Raw genomic sequence first — 20,575 nt, forward strand, 5'->3', positions numbered from 1 at the left:
AACTTTCATATCTTTACAAGCAAGCAATTAAAATGATAAGGAAGAGAGAAAAAAGTTGGAATTAAAATGACAAGAACGAGAAAAAAAGGTGAACTCTCAAGTATTTTTTTTCAAAATTCATATGAATGGAACAATCCAAAAACTTCTAAATAGTTTGCTATTTTGGTCCATATTGTCGCAATATTACAATCTCCAGACAATTCTTGTTATATGACGTGGATTTCTGTGTAATTTTGAATAAGAATTAATTTTGATTGTTCTTTTCAGGTCTGGGTCCAGGCCAGGGCAGGGGAATGACTGAAGACAAACACAGCCCCGAATCTGACTGCAACTCCAACAATGTGGACTCAACAGCTAGCAACACGTCTTCAGTCGACTTCATCCAGGACAATTCCGACTACCAGTGGTGTCTTGATTATGGGTAAGAACCACTTTACTCATTAACAGCTTAAAAATATAAAAAAGTGTGAGTAAATCTCCATTTTGTCAACTGTTGTTGAATAAGTTGAATGTGACTAAATTTCAATTAAGTTTCATAAAGCACGTTCATCGAGGCACTAGAACAAAAAAACTTAATTTTTTTCTTTAGTCAGTTGAATAAACTCAATAATTGTATAATATCTCCTCTGTAGTAATAAGAAGTATTGAAATATTTATATCTTGAAGTACAATTTTTCAAATACTTGAGTAAATATTTTAAGACTAAATGTCATTTATCTTCTATTTTCCATTTGAATTTCAGAGAATTCGATGTCATTTGGAAGTTGTTGAGCATCTGCATCCTTCGACCAAAGATACATTGTTAAAACGAAATCGAATTTCAAAGCTAATAATACACTGTGCTAAATTTATTATTATTTTTTAATGTTATGTTTCGTTGTGAATTAAATAAATTACCGAATTGAATAATTATTACTGCTTTCCAAAATCAATCAGTAAATCGTAATCTAATTAACATTCAAATATATCTTTGATACCAAACTGTGCTTATTATAGTTCACACCAGAATGTCAAATTGCGTTTTGTGATGAATAAGAATGTACATTTTTAAAATTCGCATCCATTATGAGCTGCGGAACCCTGATTGTAGTAGGAAAAAGTTGAATTTGTCAAAGTTTCCAGTGGTTTCAACAGTTGCTCTTGAGGATGTGTCATTTTTGGCAAAAAATGTCAAGTTCATTAAAAGTTTTCCTTCTATAATATGACAAATGTGCTTTTGTAGAAAATATTTTCATAATTGAGAATAGTTTCTTAACCTATTGTCAATATGAATAGTGAAAGTTTATCAGTATGAATAGATGCTTGGGCATGTCTGTGTCTTGTCTTTTTAGTGTTGATTTTGAATTTAGGCTATATCCAAGGATGTAATGTTTGTTGTTCAGGTACCGAGAGAGCCACCACCATGCGAGCATTCTGTCGTCGCTGTCGGCCTCCTACGAGGTGGGGCACTACGACGACCTCGCCAGGGACATCGACAGTCAGCTGGCTCAGGTCGACATGGAGGACTTTCGCGCCGAGGACATCCTCCCCGCCATGTGCTGTGGTGACCTTCAGGTAGGCCAACCCTCTTTTTCATCAGCTGTTGACCAACAAATATCGGTATAACTTCAATCTGAGTCCTGCCATAATAATCTAAATTCAACAAGAATCATCAAATTGCTACAAATTACTTATTATTAAAGTAACGAGAAAGTAGTTTCCGTTGTTACCGACATTAATAGATGAAGAAATGAATAGATATTCATCAGCTGATTGTAGTTATACGTTTGCGTGATGACGTCACGGCACCTGCTTTTATCATTACCATTATAGCAATACCTACTATTACTTAGAAGTAATAGTGGGTATTGATAATAGCCGCAAAGAAGCGATGTGACATCATTTCAACATGAAACTACGATCAGCTGATGAGTATTCAACCTTATATCTGTTACCTTGTATTGTTACACCATTTAGGGCTGTTTTCACAGTGAAATCTTCAACTCGATTGAATCAGCTGGTGGTTTGAACTCAAAATGAGCCACATTTTAACAAAAGAAACTCATTAAGGATTTAATCCAGTTTAAAGTGGGATTCCGTTTAAGCTAGCATTGTGCAAACGGCACTAAGCTGGATTCCGACATATTGCCACATCAATGAACGAGTCCAGTACAGTTGAAATATTATTACAATGAGTTTTAATGGGACTATTCCTACTCAGCCCGGCCGAGCAAGCATGGTTAGTGCCATTAGAACTTATGAGAGTCATATTATTCTCCCTGTATTGGACATGTTCTCTGATACTGATATGTGGGAATCCGACTTTATCAATTTCCAACGTAGAATTTAAAACTTTAGAAGGAAGCCTACAGTAATTGAGGCTTTTTGACTATTTCAGTAGTTAGTTTGCCTACCAAGGTGAAGGTGGAAGGTTTGTTATTCTTATTCTAGACAATAAATGTCGAAGGTGGACGAAAAATAATCGAACCACTTTCATTTAGTCATTAGATTCAAGGACAAGATAGAATCCATATTCATTATCACCCGCCAATTTGGATTCCCTGTTCCAGGAATAGTGAATTTTCGAGTGATCATTGATTTATTGTTGTGCAGCGGACTAACTTTATAAAGCAAACAACGGGTCGTAGGCGATGTTGTCTCTTTCTATAATCTATGAAAACAATGTCACAGCCTCTTTCGTGCTAAACGGCATATTTTTATTGCAAATAGAAAATTGTGTTTTGTTCTGTTTTGAAATAAAGTCTGTTGAAAATGATATTTCTATTAAAAAACAGCTCATTCTGAACTTGTATGCAGGAAACGTTAATGCAGTTTTCCAAATAGGTTGACTGGTTGCTGAATACAATAAAAACTTTATAAGTTAAAGTTTTTTGAATGTCGTTGGTGAAACAATTATTTGCTTTTTAAAAATGTTGAAACTTCCTAGAATTTCCTCCAGAACTAGCAAATCGTTTTTATTGATGTTTTAGCCGGAGATTAATGGAGAAATGTTTGCCAGTGTATCTGGCTCGATGATGGTCAAATTTGACTTTGATTCTTCGCTGAGTCCTCTCAGCAGTTCTCAGGTAATCATCCTCCCTTCGAGGAAATGAAATGTAGGCAACATTTTTGTGGCAGCACGCTTTTATATGATTGAGAGGTCTTGGAAAGTCTCACAAATCTGTATATCCCGAGATAATGTAGATTAATATCAGAAATGTTCGTCACTTCATCGGCCCTAAGAAACCAAGTGCCCTAGAATTCTAATTTGAAGATTCTATAGTTGAAAACTTAAAACAATGGTTTCCATATTCATTTCCATTGCAGTTCATTGAACGTTTCAGCCAAAGTTTGATTCACAATACAACATATATCAATTCCGTTATGATGTATTGAAGACTTCATAAATTGAATTCGGTTTATTACCGACTATTTCGATAAATTTCATTATCTGATTTTTGTGCCCTCCATCATTATATACAGAAACTGTACGTTTTCTTTTTTAGTCTCCTTTTATCCATATATAGTTTAATATTATTCAATTATAATAAATCTCTCCTTCACATTGAAAATCAAAAAAACTTCATATTCTTGAAACCAACACAAAATTGTTCATAGTTCTTATTTCAGAGACTTTCCAAACTCACCATTTTGAATGGGGGGGTTTTCTATTGCTTACGCTTGATTTTATGCAGATGTCCAATAAGTTCTTCAATATACTTTTAAATTCAACTTTCCATCGCACTTATTAATTGCTAATTCTAATATTTTCCTATCAATTACTAACTCTATTTTTAGGTAGCTGTTTTCTAATACTGTATAACACGGGTAATGTCATAGCCACCTCTAATACAAGGCCCCGGCCTACGATATTGCAACATTGCAGTATAGGCCTAGAATCTAATGCATTATTGGTGAAAAAGATTTTTTAAAATACCAGCTGATCTTTTTCACCAATCATGTATTAGATTCTAGGCCTACGCTGCGACGTTGCAATATCGTAGGCCGGGGCCTTGTATTAGAGGTGGCTATGTTAATGTGCATTCTCTTGTCCTAGTTTTCTGGCTGCATAATGCAAATAAGTGTGTTTTTTCTGGATTAATAATTATTCTCACATTATTCTTCTCAAATACGTAGATGTTTTTTAATTTTGTTGTTTGTGTCAATGGTTCACATTTTGAATAGTTTTTCGAATTAAGATTATCCTGGTTCTCTAATATGAAAAGTATACACACAGCTTAGGGTTGTATGATTTTTTTATATTGAGCCCTCTCTCATTACACTTTTTTCTAATTATTTCAAAAGTTTCTTGAAATCTATCTAGGTATATTTTTTACCATTCAATAGTAATTAGGGACATCATTGATTTTCCCCTTCAGTTTCCATTGTTGAATGTGATATTTTTAGTTCCTCGGTTCTGCTATGGGGTTTGCAATCTATTCATCTCTGATTAAGATTTACGCATTCTCCAAAACTCGCCCCACAGGTAGATTTTTCGCGATAGCTGGCAATCGAAAAACTATACTTATTCAGTCATTCTTGTTAAAAGCTTTTAATTCAACTTCTTCTGTGTTTGTTATCGTTTGAATAAAAATAAATAATCGTTTGAAACAGTAATCATGAACACAATCTAATGAAAATTCCAAAATTAATCAGAATTCATTGTTGTTCTTTTCAATCATTATAGTAATTTATCTTGTTACAGGAGGAGTCAATAGCATTATGCAAATCAGAGCCACTGTTCTCACCGGTGAGAGAGACACCAATGCCTGGCAATATCAGTGTGGACTCTTTGGATTGTGAGCAGGACATGCTTCTAACATGTCAGGCCAACAAGGACAATTACACCATTGCTTTCGAGGGCTCTACAATGATGGGCACTGACTCTGACTATCATGATACTGGTAAGTACAAAATCTCACTATCATTCCTCTTTTCTCTCAGGATAAATTCGTTAAAGTATCGTGTTTCTTATTTCAACTTGATTTTTTACACTATTTTTAAAATAGTCTAGGAAGTAGAATGCATTGGTCAGATGGTCACCTGCTAACTTGGCAGTGCTTTGTTGAGTAATGCTAGTTTATCCAGCTGGCACTATAATAATTTAAAGGAAAAATGTCACTTCCCGAGTTGTCCTTAACTTACAGGTTAAATTAATGATTACAGTTTATACTCAATATGTCACGTTTTAAGTGACTGCGGATGACAACCGAGAAACTTTGCCTTCGATTCTCATGGGAGTATTCAAACATTGTCAGATTGAACATCTGTGAACACCCCCATAAAAATAATTTTTATTCTCTCTCGGGCTTCGACAGCCTGGCAAAATTTATAAAAATAAGTTTTTTTATATAGTTGTTTGTTATCAACGTTTCTTCAACTTTTAGTCTGTTCTGGGAGTCGACAGACAATGTAAACAAGCTTACAAGTATGAGAGTATATTCTGGATCAGTAAGACCAACACTGTTAACAGTGTAATGCCGGATCTACATGTTGGCCCAATGCAGGCAAATGTCGACCAGCGCCAGTGTTTGGATGGGTGGTTTGCCAGAACTGTCCCTCATTGGGCACTGGTCACATTGCAGGCTGTGCCAGCGACTGGACCAACATGTAGATGCGGCATAACAATGTAACATCTCTGTAATATACTACTTAATAATCACAGTGTCAATGAAAGCATTGTGGACTGCTATTTTCCAGTCGAGCAATTAAAGGCGGACATGAGTAATCACTTTTACACGCACACAAACGCGAACCTTCTGTTATTGTTGACTCTCCTTTCTATAAATCGACTTAAGTGTAGTGGCATTCTGCTAATCAGTTGTTTTGTGTGCAGTGTGGTGAAAATATATATTTAGTAAGAATGTATTATTGTAAGAAAGAGGAATAACTTTTCAATAAGGTGAGTCAAATTTGTTCCTTTGTTTGACGTTTTTGAATTTTTTATGAGCGTTCAAACTGTTTGAAATTTGGCTTTGAACTCGACGAATGTACTTTATTCAACTTTGAGCGCTCTCAAAAAGTCTCAAAATGTCATACAAAGGAGCTAATTATAAGAATCTTATTTGAAATGTCTTCCTCTTTATCCTTAGAATTAGATTTCGACTGAGGTCGATAAAATAAATTTTTACTGGGCAATTTTGTTGCAATTTTTATGGGATTCGGCTGTTACACCTTTCTTATGACACTGTATATATTTAGTAAGAATGTGGTCTTATGATACATCGTATCTCTATCAATCATCGTTAATTAGTTTAAACTATAGATTTCCCTGTCAATCGACTGTGGTGAAGAACAAACTAATGGTTATTTTGAATGTTCTAGGCGAGAGCGGCACCAGCACCTACTCCAGCGAGGGCATCGGCTCCTCAGGCAGCGGCAGCGGCTGCACCCGCCTCTCCTCCTGCCTCCGAGTGGCCGCACAGCTCAAGAGCCAATCACTGAACGCCAACTCACTCACCATGACCAACTCAGATGTGGCGCCGTTCACCACCTGGAGTAAGTTGAAGACAAAGCCCCGTCATTGTCGGCCTCTCACACATCGTCACTCCAATAGTAACGTACTGGCCCTCAAACAGTCCACTATCAGTCTGCCTGACTTGGCCGGTGGACTCGAGCATAGGCTAGCTCTCGGTGAGACATTTTCCATTCATTCTTCACACACAACTCGCTTTGTCAGCTTCTGTACGCACCGTATTCAAAAGTCACTTCTATGCCGAATTTTGTAAGATTGAACAAGAGATGCAATACACGTATCAGATTCATCAGTATTATCTTTTTGGAGTGGGATACTCTTATTCCCTACTAGTATATCAATTTCATTGTGTATCATGTAATTTTTGTAATTATTTTGGGAAATATAAAGTTTTTGATTCGATTTTGATTTATCTGGAAATTAAAAATCAAAGTACCTACCCTTTTCTAAAACTTCTTCAAACATTTTTCAACATATTAATGCCATTTTCAAGTTAAAAAAGGATACTTTCATTTTTAATTTCCAGACACATTCACCAGATATGAAATCATTTCAGAATACATTGCAACCTTCTATATCAGATTCTATTGTCAGCATTTCAATAAAAAATCCTTGTCTTGTGAATTAGTGGAATCAGATAGCAGGATTTATCCTCATGAAGCCATATTCAAAAATCACTATTTTTTGTCAAATTTGTAGGATTGAACATGAAATGCAATACATATATTAAGTTCTTCAGATATGTAATTATTACATAGTACATTGTAACCTTCAATCTCAGCTTCTATTGTCAGCACTTCAATTTAAAAAATCACTTGTTTTGAGAATTAATAGAATCAGATAGCAGGATTATCTTTATCAAACACAATGGGCGATATGAATAAAGTTGAGCATTTGCTTATACTTTTAAAATATGGAGCATTTGCTTCATTTTCTATGAATAAACGTGAGCAAAACCTTTTGCTCATGCTCATCAAAAAAATAGTTTGAGCATTTGTTCAAAAGTAAAAGCTTATACTCAAAATTGTATGAATAAACTAGAGCATTTGCTCAACTTTTGAAGCAAATGCTTCAGAAAAGGTGAGTCTAGTCAAGAGCAGCTTTTCACCTTTTGCTCATAGTAAAATGGCTCAATCACCATTATTTCTACGAAAGAATAAATACAAAAGATAGCTACCTGATATAAAGATAGCCATCACAAAATAGGAAATAGGCATTTAAGATAATAGTGTAGACGATTATAAGAAGGCTATTGATATTATAAGAATATGCTAAAGATAATTATATAGATGACATTTTTTCACACTATTATTTCAAAATCCTAAACTCAACTGACCTAAAACTAATCATAAATATTAATAGCAAACAGAGCAGACGACACAAACACAAGCGGTGCCCCCTACTTGCATATTTAGCGCTTCCGTGAGCTATAAAAACAAAGTAAGGCTACAAAAGCGAATCAGCTGATGAAAAATCATTAAAATACGTGAGCATTTGCTCCAGAGTTCAGGAGCATAAGGTAGGGTATAAGGTAAAGCTTATTCATATAAAAATGAGCAAATGCTTTTGCTTCTTCCTTTTGCTCATGAGCAAAACCTTATGCTCCATGCTCTTGCTCATGAGCATTTGCTCTGGTTTTATTCATATGGGCCATTAAACGTCATCAAGTACCATTTTCATGTTATCTATACACAACTAGTTTCAACTCATTAGAACCATTTTTCAATTGAAAAAAAAAAACATTTAGAAGTGTAGGCCTATTGTGTTTCAATAATTTCAGTAGCCCTATAGAGATAATAATATATCTTTACCCAAGCACTAGAGCTCATGTGGGCATCATCCTAAGCAAAGACAGGGTGGTAGGATTAATCACACTTATATGACGAACTTGTAAGATAAAGCATGAGATTTAAAAATATATTGCAGTAATTTAATAAATAATACTGCAACCTTCTATCGGCTACATAGTTCAATTTTATGTGACATCACTTCTTTGGAAAATCTAGGCTTGACATAAAATGGAAGGAATAATGAGATAGCAATGATTATTGCAAAAAACACTATCGTCTCCAATCAAAACATCTATTCAACAAATCACCTGTTGAAATCAGTTTGAAGAACATTGAAGGAATAATCAGATTTGCCATTATTTCTCACATGAGAAAAATATTTTTGTAGTCTATATTTTATATTGATTAGCTATCACCTTTCTTGTCGTTTCACAAGGTAGTTTCACTTCAGAAGGTTTTGATAGCACTAAAAGTCTTTTCTTCTAGTCTGTTAATTTGGTAGGCAGCTGCTTCTGCATTCAGGCAGATTTCAAAAGCAAACAATTTTTAATTAACAATGGAAGCCTACTTACTATAGTACTTACTAAAAAATATTTTATTAGTCCAGCTGCTTTCAGTCTTTTTACTCCACAGTTACTTGTGTGAAACTGTACACAACATCATGCCAGTCAACTATTCATTCTTCAACAATTATCGCAAGTAGATAGCTTACTCACTCTAGTAATCCAATTTTAATTGTTGATAATTTTTTGTATATCTAATGTGCAAAGTGTCTTTTTCTGCACAGAGGAAAAGATTACACCCAAACTGTAGACGAGTAAGAAATTATTGTTTTTTGAGTGCAGTAGAGAAACTATCCACATGTATTACTAATTATATTGTGCAAAGTATCACTTTAATTAACAAAATGGTTTACGCACGAGCCGTAGGCGAGTGCGGAATAATTTTGAGTAGAGTAAAGAAACTTTTCTTATGTATCACATATTAAATTCTGTTAAATTTCACTTGAAAGAACAAAAATTATGCACGAGCCGTAGACGAGTGTGGAATAGTTTTTTAGTGAAGTACTTTGCACATGTATTACATTATTTATAATATGATTACACCTTGAATGTTCATTTCAGGTGGTTGCGTGAAACTGTACGACGTGCAGAACACAAGCTCCAGTCTGGCGTCCGACTCGGCTTCGAACACAAACAGCGGCAGCAGCAGTCTGAGCTGCGGCGGACACCAGCTGAAGCCGCAGACGCAGCCGCAGTCGCAGCCTCAACACTTCAGCCTGGTGCGGCTGTTCATCAAGCAGCGCAACAGTGGCATGGACCAGTCGGCCGCATCTGACTTCAACTATCCCACCACTGATGTCCAGTCCACCACCAATACTAGCAGGTCGGTCTCACTCCTCATATGTAGATACTTTCATTATATTAAAGTATCGCTTTATAACAATAATAAATAATATTTATATTGTTTGTCATTATATTCACAATTGAATAATCGTAATTTTCTTGATAGTATGGCACTTTTCTATTGCCATTTCATTGTAAGTGTAAGTATTATATTTCATAAGTGGAATAAACATCTATCCTATTCTTTTCATTGAAGTTTTTCCTATCGATCAGTTTACAGTAATAACAGTATTAATAAATATCAAGTGTCATTTGCAAGAAGCCGGTTAATTTTCAATCGTGATTAATTCCACGCGAACCAATCAGAGAAGCCTCCTTTTCGAAAAAGCCTTCTCTGATTGGTTCTTGTGAAATTAACCACGATTTAAATTTAACCGGCTTTTGTGCAACCGGGCCCAACAGTAGTAAAATATAAACAACAAATCGAATAACTTAGAAAAAACATCTTGAACTTACAACATCCATTCAAAAAAACATAGTAATAAAAATGTTGTCAACTTGATCATTGTTGTAGATCGCTGAACGAGTTCGAGTGCCGCGAAACGCTGTGCGACAACCGACAGCCGACAAGGCGGAAGAAGTTCAACTCGAATCAGCTGACCAACAACAACAATAGCTCGGCGGCCGATGACGTCACAGCCACCAAGCTGTGGATCACCGACTACGAAGACAGCCTCACAGTTGACGCCCTGCGCCAGCACCACCTCATCACTGAGGAGGCCGAGGACGAGGAGGAGGAGGATGAGGAGGAGTCGGTGGAGCGACTGACCGAGGGCGGACAGACTGACTCGGTGTCCGTTTGCAGTTGCGACGGCAGTCTCTCCATGTCGCGGGCCAAGTTCAGCATCAACAACAATAATAGTTTCGAGCGTGATGATGTCAGGTTGGTCCACATTTCTGCGTTTTATCTTAGAGAAACAATAGCAGACGAAGATATCCCATGGTATAGGGCGTCTATGTTCCAATAGAAGTGGCCGTAGTCGAGTGGATTAGATGCTGGCTTTATAATCCAGAGGCCCGGGCTCGAATCCCAGCCCGGCAAGATATTTTTCTCGGGCCACTCCCATGTTTCGGATGGACACGTTTGCGTCGGTCTCGGCTGCCTAAAAAAGCAGTCGTTAGGTCATGACAGAGGCCCTGAAATTTATCAGTTGCGATCTGAAAACACCAGACCTGAGCCAGCCAGGTCACTCGATATTATTATTATTATTAAATTATGTTCCAATTTAATTTTCATTGTTAACTGAAGCTGATAGTCCTAGTACTTTTTTCGTGAAGTTATGTGATGCTGGCACTCTCTCATACTGTACTGTTCTTACACTCTCACTCCAACGAAAAAGTAATAATAGACAGTAGTCGACAGTAATTGGCTTGAAATTTGGGACATAAACGACCTACACCATGGGAAATCTCCTTATGTGGTAGTAGTAGTAGCAGAAAAAAAAAACGTGATGCAGAATTCAACTCGACGCGTAAAGCTGGATTCCCACAAAGTGACAGTGAAAATATAATTCACATACGTTCTAATGGGATTATTCATACTTGCTCAGCGGGAATAGTCTGATTAGAACTAGTGTTTTCACTGTTCACTGTTTTGTGGGAGTCCAGCGCTATTTTTACCTTTTAGGTTACATAGTTGAAAAATGTCAAATACAGATAAATTAGGATTCAGTGATTAAAAATTTTTACTGAGTAACAATCCTAATCTATCTGTATTTGATATTTTTCTTCAACTATTGTAACCCAAACAACTTCAAATAAATAACATTTCAAACACAATTTCATCTCAAAATCAAACCGGGAATACCCTTCTTCAATTTTGACTAGATAGACAAATGACTAGATTACTAGAAGAGATTCGATATGTTCTATCAACTATCTAGAACTGCTAATTTTATTTTTATTTAAATTCATTAGAAGTAACTGATTGAAATAGTATTATTTCACTAGATAGCCTGATACAATTAGATTAATGAAGTAATCTATAGTAAAATCATAACGTATTAAATCCACTACAACTGTGCCTAGAATTTTTATTCGATCTATCATGTACAGTGTATGTATGTATATGAGACATGTACATAACATAACATTAACATAATTATCCATTAACATGACATTTCGCATGTACACACATGCGACTGTAAAGTCGAAAACCTGATCTTTAGTAGTAGTCATTTGTAGTCCGACTCAGGTGTGCAGTAGCTTGTGTATTCTTTCAGGTTACAAAACACTGTTCGCTTCTCAGTCGTAAGGCCCGCCGCAAAGTAGACCCATGCTAATTCACAAAAAAGCAACCCACGCCGTGGGATGTTTTGTAAACCATTGCTAGGCTTCTCTAGACATCTGTGTAATACATGCAATGAATAATCCACTTGTCAGCTGATTCATCATGAATAATTTCTATAGCAATGGTTTACAAAACATCCCACGGCGTGGGTTGCTTTTCAGGGATTAACGTGGGTCTACTTTGCGGCGGGCCTAAATGTCCGATAAAACGTTGCGTTAGAGGCTGGTCTTATAATGTTACGTTAGTGGTTGATCTTATATATGTTACATTTATGTTGATTGTCTACCAAACACTAAATAAATTAATTTCACTCAATAATAATAATAGAAAACGTTGAGCTATTTAGAGATAGGCTATGCATAATGTTTTGGTGGTGACTTTGCAGATCACCAGTCTCGCAGCTGAAGCGTGGCACACAGACGCAGACTGCACAGTCGTCGTCGTCTGAAGCAGGCGTCGGCACGACGTCGTCGTCCAGTTTGTCGGATCCGACGGTGGCACGCCTGCGCAGTTCTGCCACCCAGTGTCCGCTGCACTGCCACGACAAGGGCATGCAGACGTCGGCCTCCCTTCAGGCAGACGCCAAACCGACAACAAGGCAAACTACCAAAAATATTAACGATCCAGTAAGTGCGACTATAATTAAAAATTTTAATCAAGTTAACTTATCTGATGTAATTGTTTATAACTGCTCACAAAAAGCTTCCACTCGCTGCTGTTGGAACGTGCAATTGCGAATAACATTTTTATTCGAGTTTCTAGCTTCTCCAATTCAGCGTTCCCACAGCAGCTAGTGGAATCGATTATTGTCACTGTCTGCAGCATGGCATAGCTGGATTTTCATATAACTCTACACTCGCCGCTCTAATATGTATTCACTCTAATTTTAGGCTGCTTACAAACAGATAGCGACCGGTTGATAGTATAATAGTAATGCGACGGAAACTTTAGTTGCATTCTCAAACATACTAAGTTGAATGGTACACCAGTTTAAACGTATTTCTCTTGTCTCGCTGCTATCACTTCACTATTGGACAAAACTTATGAAGTGGAAAACAAAACCTATTTTTGGACAATTTCTATCCAAATTTGGGAAAGGAACAGTTTTGGGCTTTAAGCCTGTTGTTCATAGTTGAAAATGATATTGTATCTATCATTGTATAAATAAATGAATGAATGATACTATGAACAACATCATATCATTCAACTTTGTATGTTTGAAAAATAATCTAAAGGTTTTCTATCACCCGGTTATTCCCAGTGTGTTTAAGCAGCCTAAAAATTCCGTTTGTGTGAGTATGGTGGATTGAATCAGGATGTGCGTGGTTTCATGTCCAGAGGAATACTTTGAATAATGATAATTATAACTGTTAATGATAAGATGATCTAGATAATATAAGATATTATATCATATTCTATTGAACACAATATTTTTACAACGAATAGTTTAATATCGTATTTGAGTCGAGTCTGTATGTGAAGAATTATTGAAAATACAATCACAGAAATAAACTTAAAATAATTGACATTATAGAAATGAATGAGAAACCGCAAATATTAGTTTATAAATTTCAATAATTAAATGTCAACTTCAATTTAAGTGTATTCACTTTCTTTGACAATAATTAAGCTCTTCCAATATCTATTCATCAACATAATAAACAATGAAAATTCAAGTTTATTCTTTCGTTTTTCCAGAAGAAACCAGTATACGTGCTATATCCAAATTACACGCTCCCAGATCTCGAGTTTCTGAGAGACTATCCAAGTGACCTGGAGCACATATTCCTGGCGCCTCTCAGATTCACTCCCAACTGGACCCCTCCTTCCACTCCCCCTCCACCCCTCTCCATCCCCAAAGTGGACAGCACTAAATCGCCAAGACCATTCTCTTGTGCCGAGTTGGATGCTTTAAGGAAAAAAGGTGAGCTGCTATCTATTTGTAAATTTACTTTGATTCAGTTTATTTTAATGAATTGTATATCATTGGATCAATAAATGAATTATTATTGACATCAATAATAATATTCATAATTCTTCTGGATGATGGACAACACAGAGGAGTCTATTGATAAAATTCAAATGTATAACATGTGTAATTCAACTTTCTACATTCACAGTACAAAGTATGGAGTGTCTTAGCCGATGGCTAAGTTAAACCTGATCTCAGGTTCGGAGATCAATTCCTTGTGTAGAAAGGCCATATTTTTTATCCGACCACTTTTTTGATTCGGATGTCAAATCTCCGTAAAAACAGTAATTAATTCATATTTAACTTAGACTTTTAAGAATTTCTCCTCAGAAACTTGAGAAATAGTTGATGGCTTCAAAATACTGTTTAAGTTTGCTGGAACATTTCTAAATAAGATTTTGATGGACCATTTTTTTTTCTTATGTTTCAATCTATAAAATAATCAATTCGTTGATAATAGTTAATATTTGTCATAATCTAAAATACATTTATATAATGTTTTATGAAACTATTCAATGTTTACTATTTGTTTAAATATTTCAGGATTCGGTCACATACTGGACTGGGAGAGTTTGACGTTCCTACTACCTCATGACTACTACAAGCTTCTTCAGGACGTGCCCGAGATCAAGCAGTATGGAGCGGCAAGAATGGATCACACAAAGCCCCTATTCTGTCTCTCACCTACCTCCAGCAAGTCTAATCCTTATGATTTTGCTCCGTTCCCCAATGGTCAGTTCAATTGTCAATATTTAAGTAAATGTCAAGTACTTGATAGTTGTTCTAAATGATCACCAAAACTTTATTGTTCTTTTATTTATTGATGCATTTTTTACAGCTATCGTGGAAAAATTATTTAATTGCTTCATTGTAATTTAGTATTGCATTGTAAAATGTTCTATGATTGAGGTATATTATTATTTTTATGTAACTAATAACATCGTGTGTTGAGTGGAAGAGGGGGCTCTTATTGCATCAACTTCGCCCACATCACTTTCAACGCTTTAAAGTGCCAAAAAATTTAGATATTTATCTATCCATCCATCCATCTACTTATCTATCTATCTATCTGCATGCAAGCTCTAAGAGCAAGCATCGGCTCAATGGACACTCGGATACCAGAAGACTATTATTGAGTTCCTTACCCCCACAATAAAAATATAAGATGTCGTCTCATGTAGTGGGAGACCAGGAGGCAGAACTAAACACGAAGCCTCTATATACTTAATTCATATGCTATACAATTTTAGTAATGTATTATCTATCCATTCTAGTAAGCTAATTAAATTTCAATCAAGTTTCTTCGTTTGTTGAACAGCTCAAACGACAGTGAACGTCTCGACGTCGTCTAGCATCGCGACACAGCCGTCATCCGGCTACCGGGGCTCGTCGACGCTGCTGACCGACTCGACCACCACCAGTCCATGCCCCCAACCCAATCCCAACCCCAACCCACTGTTCGTCTACCGCTACGACAGCATCAGCTCGGAGGGGGGCCTGTCGGGGGGGCCACCCCTGCCCCGGCGCTCCATCTCGCTGTCAGACGCGCCCCCGCGGCCGCCTCTTCCCAAGGGCATCCTCAGGAACACCACCCTCGAGAACATCAAGAGTCGCAAGAATACCGTCAACAAGAAGAGGTTTGTTCGAACTCATCTCATTTTAATAATTAAACTTATTATAACTTGAACTAAATATGTGTTACAACTTGTTAAACCAAATTATTCTTCTCTGACACAATTATTTGGGTTAATAACATTCATTAATATCATATTCAATGCCCCGTCTTCCATCGCATCCAATGGCTCGGGTTATAAAAATGACCGATATTAGAGGATTTCATTAACAGAATAGAACTTGTGTTAATGAAACAGGATATCTCATAAATAACAAGTAATAATAATTATATTACTGATAATTATGATTAGCTGATATTTATCATATCTCCTCCAAAAGGGTGTAGTCAGGAATACGCTTGAGAACATGAAGAGCCAGAAGATTACGGTTGAACAGGAGAGGTTTGTTGGAGTTTTTAATTATATTATCCTGTTTGAAATAATCCATAATTGAAATTTACAAGCAATTGAATTGGTTTTTTCAACATTTACGACCTTACCTTATTGCCAACCTAACAAAGTTAGATAGTATCAAAAGATTACTTGGCTTAGGGTACCCAAATTCAACTTTTAAAAGGTTCAGTTTCACAGAAGCCTGTTTGATTTCAACGATGATCAAATGACCAAGAAGACATCTTCAATTAGCAATAAAATGATGCAAGAAGGATACAATATTTCAATTGAATTAAACTGACGTTTGTGCATCCAAGCCTGAGATTTGAAATAAAATTATGTAATAAGGATGCAATTTATCAATTTTGTGACTTGGTTTGTCCAGATACAGCATGTTCGAACTGGGTGTCGACATCGACTGTGACGAGCTGATGGAGCTGGACTCTAACAAACGCAAGTCGTTGCCGAACCCAGTCGCAGCCGCTGGTGGCAGCGGCCGAAAGACGACGACGGCTGACGACCTGTCTTCGGACGAGGGGGTGGGGGTGGAGTGGTGGGGGGACTCGCCACGCCCCCCGACCCCGCCCACCACGCATGCGCTCAGACTGCAGCATTTGCTCGAGATGAGCGGAAGCGATCACTGGGACAGGCACGATGTCGATAATCTGCGTGCACAGGTACAACAAAACATCAACACTATTATGAACCAGTAAATAAATTGTGAATATACATCTTGGAGATGGTATGGTTACGAGAAAATGTCCAATAAATATCAATAGAAGACAGGCAGGATGTCGATAATCTGCGTGCAGTGTTACAACAAATAAAATAGTATGGTTCAATAAATTGATTAGGTTATAAATATCCATCTTATAGATAGTTTGGTCACGAGAAAAAGGTTGCCTATGGATGTTTCCCCTGCCGATTAGTGTAAAACAGATAGCTTAAATATTCATCATAAAGATGGGTTCAGTTACAAGAAGGCTCAGTTACAAAATGACTCTGTTGAAGGTCGGCTGTTGAAAAGGACGTATGGTTGGCTGCCCTACCGACTAGTGCTAAACAGATCATGAGAGAAACAGAGCATGCGCTGAATTGTTGAATTGTATACATTATCGACATAATAATTCAAAACCAAACAGAGCACGGGCGCTAAATTGATGATAATATTCGTTATCAACACATTGGTTACATGTATCCAAACTGTTTAGTTAGTCGGCAAGTGTTGGTACTACTATACTAACTTATAGCAGTACATATCAATAAAATTATGTTAGTACTGTAAGTTTTGTCGTTGATCAACAAATCAAAAACATGAAGTTAGACACAAAATATCGTCAACGGAATAGTAGGCTCGAACCTCGAATAACAGTCTTTTCAACAGTCCTCTAAATTTTTTCAAATCAGTAGTGTTTCACAGATCCTGTGAGAGTGTATGCTAGAACTATAGAATAACCAATCTGTATTTCCTCCATGATAAAATTGAAATAATTTAAGTTACAGAAACTTGCTCCATCAAACAACAGTCCTTTTAACTGCTTCTCAAACATTTTCAAAACAGCAGTGTTTCTTAGATCCTGTGAGAGTGTAATGTAGATCATTCTTAGATCCTGTGAGAGTGTAATGTAAATCACACAATACTTCAAGCTACAGAACTGTTACTTTGTAGATTTTACACTGAAGTTACAGTATTTTTCCCATCAAACAACAGTCTCTTCAACAGCCTCTTAAACTTTTTTCAAAACAACAGTGTTTCTCACATCCTGTAGATCATACTACATTATATTATACACTGTATAATGTAAGTTGTCCCATCAAACAACAGTCTCTTGAACAGTCCAGTAAACCTTTTCAAATCAGCAGTGTCTCTTAGATCATGTGAGAGTGCATTGTAGATCGAGCAGTTCTGTGAGTTCTGTAAGATGTTACAGCAAGTGTTGGTTTGTAGGTGAGCAAGTTTCTAAGCAGCCAGGCGGGAAGGAAGAGCGTAAGTTTTGCCGACAAGTCAGAGTCGGAAGTTGGTCAGCAGGGGATGACTCCACCCAACTCTCCACAGAGCTCCCTGTCCCAGAGGGGCTACCAGGTAATCTACTTGCCTGGCTAGTATTGATTCAAGCCCTCATCCTGCTTTGTAGAATCTTTACAAAAACATTACTAAAGTAGTAGACTTGTCTTGCTAGTTTTTTTTAATTTCAACCCTCATCCTGCTTTAGTAGAATCATTGAAACTCTACTAGTGATCCTAGAATTGCCTGTTTAGGTTTGATGTTTTTATTTCAAGTCCTAATCCTGCTTTAGATTAATCCTGCTTTAAATGTCACAAATTTGTCAAAGGAGGAATAGGCCTGGCTTGTTTTGATTTTTTATTTCAAGTTCTTATCCTGCCTTAGTAGAATCATTGAATTGTCACAAATTCCTCAATAAAGTAATAAATATGCTGGCTAGTTTTGATATTTTATTGCAACTCCTAATCCTGCCTTAGTAGAATCATTGAATCGTCATAGATTGCTGTCGATGTAAACCTATTCATTGCAAGTTTTGTTTTAGAAAAAAATTACCCAATTTCCTTTTGGCTGGTTTTGCTTTGTAAACGTACATCATCATTTTAAAGAGTCATTGTATCGTTTTGCTGAATTGCGAATTTATAACCGTAAACAATCTACGTTTTTATACTGAAAAAAATCAACTAGACTTATTAGAAATTTTTGTCTTACGATTTTATTATTATTTTTTTTTCATTTGGAAATGAAAGAAGAGACGGAAAAAGAAGAAGAAAATGGAGAAGAAAATGGAGAAGAAGAAGAAGATGGAGAAGAAGAAGAAAATGGAGAAGAAGAAGAAGAAGAAGAAAGCGGAGGAGGAAAAAAGAGAAGAAGAAGAAGAGTAGGAGTAACGATGATTGATTGAACGTATAGATGACGCCGTACAGGTGAAAAATGATGGACATTTTTCAATTTCCTGTTCACACGAGTTTCTATTAATTTCCTCTTGTGGTGTCTTTTATTTTGAATTTGGTCTTCAGTTGATTCATTTTTTATTCCTCAGCTTGAGTATGGTCTATTTTTGATCGGTACCGGTACTGAGGTCTATTATAACGATGCTATTGATTAATGTAATTGGGCTTGAACCGGATATCCAAAACCCAATGGTTGATTGTCTGTTTGAATGGATTTCTTCTATTCAATCAACAAATATCTGGGCACCGAGCTTCGCTCGTTATTTTTATTTATTGATAAACAGAACACAATTCTCTAAAATGATCGTTTTTATATATTTCACAGCTGGCTAAACGTCATCTTATGAATTTCGGGGATTCGATATTTTGATTTTTCACATACTCACTTTTTTACTATCCACAGCTGTTTCAGCCAAGGATGAATTATCCTTTTAATGTCGTTCAGCGAGTTTTCCCAAGGATGCGACTTAGTGCAATCGAATCTTTATAAAATAAACCTACTATGTTCCAAATTTCGTGAAAATCGTTAGAGCCGTTTTCGAGATCCGTTAAACATAAATAACCAGATATAAAAATAGCAAGATATACAGAAATTGCTCGCTCAATATAATTAGATATCATGAATAATGTATCCTCAAAATTTCATGGATTTATCTCTGACCGAATTTGAAATGATCTGTTAGAAAAATTTAAACTAAAGTCTGTTCTATCTTAAAAAATAATAACAGGAAAAATAAATTCCTTTTTATTGTTATTTTGATAACTTGATTATTATTTCGTATACACAAAGTATTTCGATAATAAATCTAAAAACTTTGAAAAATATCATTAGTAAAATGATTTTTTCTCTTAATTACTCTGTCACTTTTAGTTTCTAATGAAGCTTTCTTTGTTTATTAGCTAGAATAATAATTATTGAAATGTGGCACGTCAGCTTCGCACTGCTTCTTACCGCACTACTTCTATTTTTCGATAATGATAAATTATCAGTTAATGCAGCATTACTATTATTTGGTTTTTTATTGAATAGCTCAATATTATTGATGAACTTTTTTCACGGATGAATTTTGTTTTCATTTTGTACCTATGTTGAGTATGTTACTTGAAGAGTATTGATCAGAGTATCTAGTTTCTTTCCCAAATAATGAATCCTCCAGAGTGTACTGAGATAGTTTCATTTCTGAATCTTAGAGTTGAATTCTAACATTTACTTTCTTTTTTTCAGTGCAAGCTGCAAGTTAACCTTGGAGACAATGTTATCAGAGAAGAAAATGAAAATAGTGTGTCGATTGACAATAGGTTTCGATTCTCAGATAAAACAGGTGAGTTATACAGTGTCGTTACTGTACTTATGACTCATATTTTTTCTCAACTTCATAAACTTTTCAAAACTTCTTTACTTTGCGAGTCATATTCAACCCCATCAACTTTGAAATTTATTAATTTTGGGTAAAGTAGAAAACCTCCAGTTCTTATATGGACAGTTTCTAGATGTGATTTGCTAACAAAAGTCATAACGTAAGCTGAGGTTGTAATATTGACCATCCTCTGTAAATTAATAATAATATTATCCAGAATATCCTCATATCAGTCGAATAATATTTTTCGCCCCACTTGGATGTAATGAGTTGGTTTTCGTGCGTCATATGGAGGCCGAAAATGATTGTTTTCTGACCAGGCCGGTAAAAGTTTTACGGCCCTG

General features: G+C 36.1%; 1 protein-coding gene across 13 annotated transcripts in view; it reads left to right on the forward strand.

Annotated features, from left to right (window-relative positions):
* LOC111050470 overlaps positions 1-20,575 on the forward strand; it is a 102,885-nt gene that overhangs the window by 56,538 nt on the left and 25,772 nt on the right. For 9 of the 13 annotated variants that reach the window (XM_039433976.1, XM_039433972.1, XM_039433973.1 and 6 more), the window contains 14 exons: positions 268-421; positions 1,383-1,554; positions 2,970-3,065; positions 4,685-4,883; positions 6,304-6,612; positions 9,369-9,630; positions 10,165-10,533; positions 12,326-12,566; positions 13,639-13,864; positions 14,456-14,644; positions 15,231-15,549; positions 16,304-16,595; positions 17,867-18,001; positions 20,099-20,195. In XM_039433976.1, coding sequence (XP_039289910.1) covers positions 268-421; positions 1,383-1,554; positions 2,970-3,065; positions 4,685-4,883; positions 6,304-6,612; positions 9,369-9,630; positions 10,165-10,533; positions 12,326-12,566; positions 13,639-13,864; positions 14,456-14,644; positions 15,231-15,549; positions 16,304-16,595; positions 17,867-18,001; positions 20,099-20,195 — 3,060 coding nt within the window. The remainder of the gene's footprint in view (positions 1-267; positions 422-1,382; positions 1,555-2,969; positions 3,066-4,684; positions 4,884-6,303; positions 6,613-9,368; positions 9,631-10,164; positions 10,534-12,325; positions 12,567-13,638; positions 13,865-14,455; positions 14,645-15,230; positions 15,550-16,303; positions 16,596-17,866; positions 18,002-20,098; positions 20,196-20,575) is intronic. The other 4 variants (XM_039433974.1, XM_039433981.1, XM_039433975.1 and 1 more) reach the window with 4 other exon arrangements.

Source organism: Nilaparvata lugens, chromosome 8, assembly GCF_014356525.2.
Source record: "Nilaparvata lugens isolate BPH chromosome 8, ASM1435652v1, whole genome shotgun sequence".
Lineage (NCBI taxonomy): Eukaryota > Metazoa > Arthropoda > Insecta > Hemiptera > Delphacidae > Nilaparvata > Nilaparvata lugens.